This window comes from Lemur catta, chromosome 3 (genome assembly GCF_020740605.2).
Source record: "Lemur catta isolate mLemCat1 chromosome 3, mLemCat1.pri, whole genome shotgun sequence".
NCBI lineage: Eukaryota > Metazoa > Chordata > Mammalia > Primates > Lemuridae > Lemur > Lemur catta.
The window spans coordinates 94,858,176-94,860,977 of NC_059130.1; the positions used below are offsets into that span (position 1 = coordinate 94,858,176).

General features: G+C 46.2%; 1 protein-coding gene across 1 annotated transcript; it reads left to right on the forward strand.

Moving 5' to 3' along the window:
• The first annotated feature begins 314 nt into the window (after window positions 1–314).
• Window positions 315–1,253, forward strand: LOC123634258 (olfactory receptor 2A2-like). Its single transcript, XM_045545681.1, has one exon. It carries the CDS (start codon window positions 315–317, stop codon window positions 1,251–1,253), a length of 939 nt encoding a protein of 312 aa, XP_045401637.1.
• Window positions 1,254–2,802: the final 1,549 nt, after the last annotated feature.

The window sequence follows — 2,802 nt, forward strand, 5'->3', positions numbered from 1 at the left end:
AGAATTGAGATCAGCCAGCCCAATGCTCCATTTCACAGCTGAAGACACTGAGGCTGTCATGGGGAATGGCTGGTGGTTTATAGGCACAGCCAGTACTAGATGTGCCACTCTCCTCTTCGTAAACATCCTGAGAGTGGTGGCACTGGACAAGAGCAGGCAAAAAGGACTGTCTTGTTGGGGGGTATCATGGTGTTTAATCATGACTGGGCACTGACCACTACCCAATCCCACCAGTAGTCCCAGCTCCAGCACATACCTTAGCCAGTCCCTTGTCTGAATCCATGCCTTTCTTTTTCATTAAAAGGTAGAACATGATGCAAGAGCCCAATCAGTCCTTTGTGACTGAATACATCCTTCTGGGCTTCTCTGTGGGCCCGAGGACCACTCCTCTGCTCTTCTTGGCCTTCCTGATGATCTACCTGTTGATTTTTCTGGGCAACGGCTTAATCACCACCCTCATCTGCCTGGATTCACACCTCCACACTCCCATGTACTTCTTTATTGGCGTCCTTTCTATGTTGGACCTGGGCTACACCACTACCACTGTGCCCCAGATGTTGGCACATCTGGCCAGCCAGAGGAAGACAATCTCTTTTGCTAGCTGCGTGGCCCAAATGTACATTTTCTTGGTGCTGGGCATCACCGAGTCCTGGCTCTTTGCCATGATGTCTATAGACAGGTACGCGGCCATCTGCCACCCACTTAGGTACAAGGTCATCATCAGCCCATGCCTATGTGGGATAATGGTCGTTTTCTGTGGACTCTGCGGTGTTGCCTCTGCCCTTGTCTACACCATTTTTGCTATGCGTCTGCCCTACTGTGGTCCCAACAAGATCAACCATTTCTTCTGTGAAGTCCCTGCAGTCTTAAAGCTGGCTTGTGCGGACACCTCAGTCAATGACCGAGTAGACTTCATTCTTGGTTTTAGTGTTATCCTGATTCCACTGTCCCTCATCCTTGTAATTTATGTTAACATTTTTGTTGCCATCTTGAAGATCCGTTCAGCACAGGGACAGCTGAAGGCCTTCTCCACCTGTGCCTCCCACATCACTGTGGTCACCATGTTCTGTGTGCCAGCCATGGTCATGTACATGAAGCCCGGCTCTAAGGACTCCCCACAAGAGGACAAGAAGCTGGCTCTGTTCTACAATGTCATCTCTGCCTTCCTAAATCCCATCATCTACAGCCTCCGGAACAAGGACGTGAAAAGGGCCTTCCTCAAGGTGACAGGCTGGGGCAGGACCTCAGAATGAGTACCTGGAAGGATAGCTGAGGGTCAGAGGAACAAGACTCATGGTGCACAGTCAGGGCCCTAAAGACTCATTCACATGACCCAGCAAGATCAGTGCACACTGCCCCTCAGCCCCGGTCTCAACTCTACGCAGGCGCTTGAGGGACAGCCCACTATCTGGCTGACAGAACCAGAAGTTATGAAATGTCTTCCAGGCACATCCATCCTTCAGTTCCCTTTTGTACTAGCTTCTCAGGGTTTAACAAAAGAAGGGGATGTTTGAGCCATTAAAATCTTTTATGGAGACAAAGGAAATGTGCTTGGGGCTATGCCCTGTGGCTGCATCTTGAGAAAGGCCCGTGACCCTCTGGAAACCACACAGACAGTATCAGGTGACATAGAGAGAAGGGCAAGGGTGCTGATCTGGGAGGATTCCTGGCCCAAGAGGAACAACAAGTTTCAGAGATTCAGACTGGAGACAAGTCGGGATGGCTGGAGCCCAAGTATGACCTGTCCCACTGACCTTCCCAGACTTGTGCCACATCAGTCTGCTCCTCATTCCCTCTCTCCACATAAACTGGATGTCTGCCATTGCCTTGACTGTCTTTTGCACCTCAGGGCTTCCTCGTGTGCCATTCCTTCTCTCCTCACCCTTAACCCCAGCCCACCTCCAGCCACCTCTACAGGCTATTAACTTCTGTTTGTCCATCAGGTCTTGGCTAAACTGCAGCTTCTCAGAGAGGACTTTGCTTGAGACCTAAAGAGTTAAGAGCGAGTGAGCTTTCCAAAGCATCCTGCACTTCCCTCTCATGAGAATGAAGGCACATGGCTCAACATTTAGTTCTCTGCTAGATATCAAGTTCCACGAGGCAGGGACCATGACTGTCTGGTTTACTGCTGTATCCTCAGGCTCTAGCCTTGTGACTTCCACATACTGGCCTTCAACACATATGTTATGTGTGAAGGAATGAGCAGCCCACAGGAAAAGCCAGAGAGGGAAGATGGTGCTGGTGAGTGGCAAGTTGATGAATGAGAAATAGCAAAATGCTACAAATGGTGGCACATTTAAACAGGAGAGGAGATAAAAAAGGATTCAATGTTGTTGCTTAGCCTGAATCATATGAACAAAATTGTTTGTTTTGTTATTGATAAACATGAATTCAATCCGTAGAATATCATTTTTCACTGATCAAACTAACAAAATTATTAATAGAAAATGGTGACACTCAATGCAGATAAGGATGCAGTGAAACTGACACCCACATTCACTGCTGAAAAGAAGATAATTGTTTCTACCTTCCTAGAACAGTGACTTCCACATGGTAGGGACTCAACATACTTGTTAAATAGCAACGATGCTAATTATTAAGGCTTTATTTATTGAATATTTATATACCAAATATATTTTTAAGAATATTACGTATATTAATTCATTTAACAAAAATATCAACAAATGGAAAGCATATAAAAATATATATCATAAATGTTTACAATGTTCATATATTTGGGTCTAGAAATTTCAACTCTAGGACTCTGTCCTAAGGAAAAAATAAGAAATGTAGACCAAGTTT

Excerpts from the sequence above, each read along its gene's own strand:
- LOC123634258 (XM_045545681.1), top strand. The coding sequence starts at position 315 with ATGCAAGAGCCCAATCAGTCCTTTGTGACTGAATACATCCTTCTGGGC.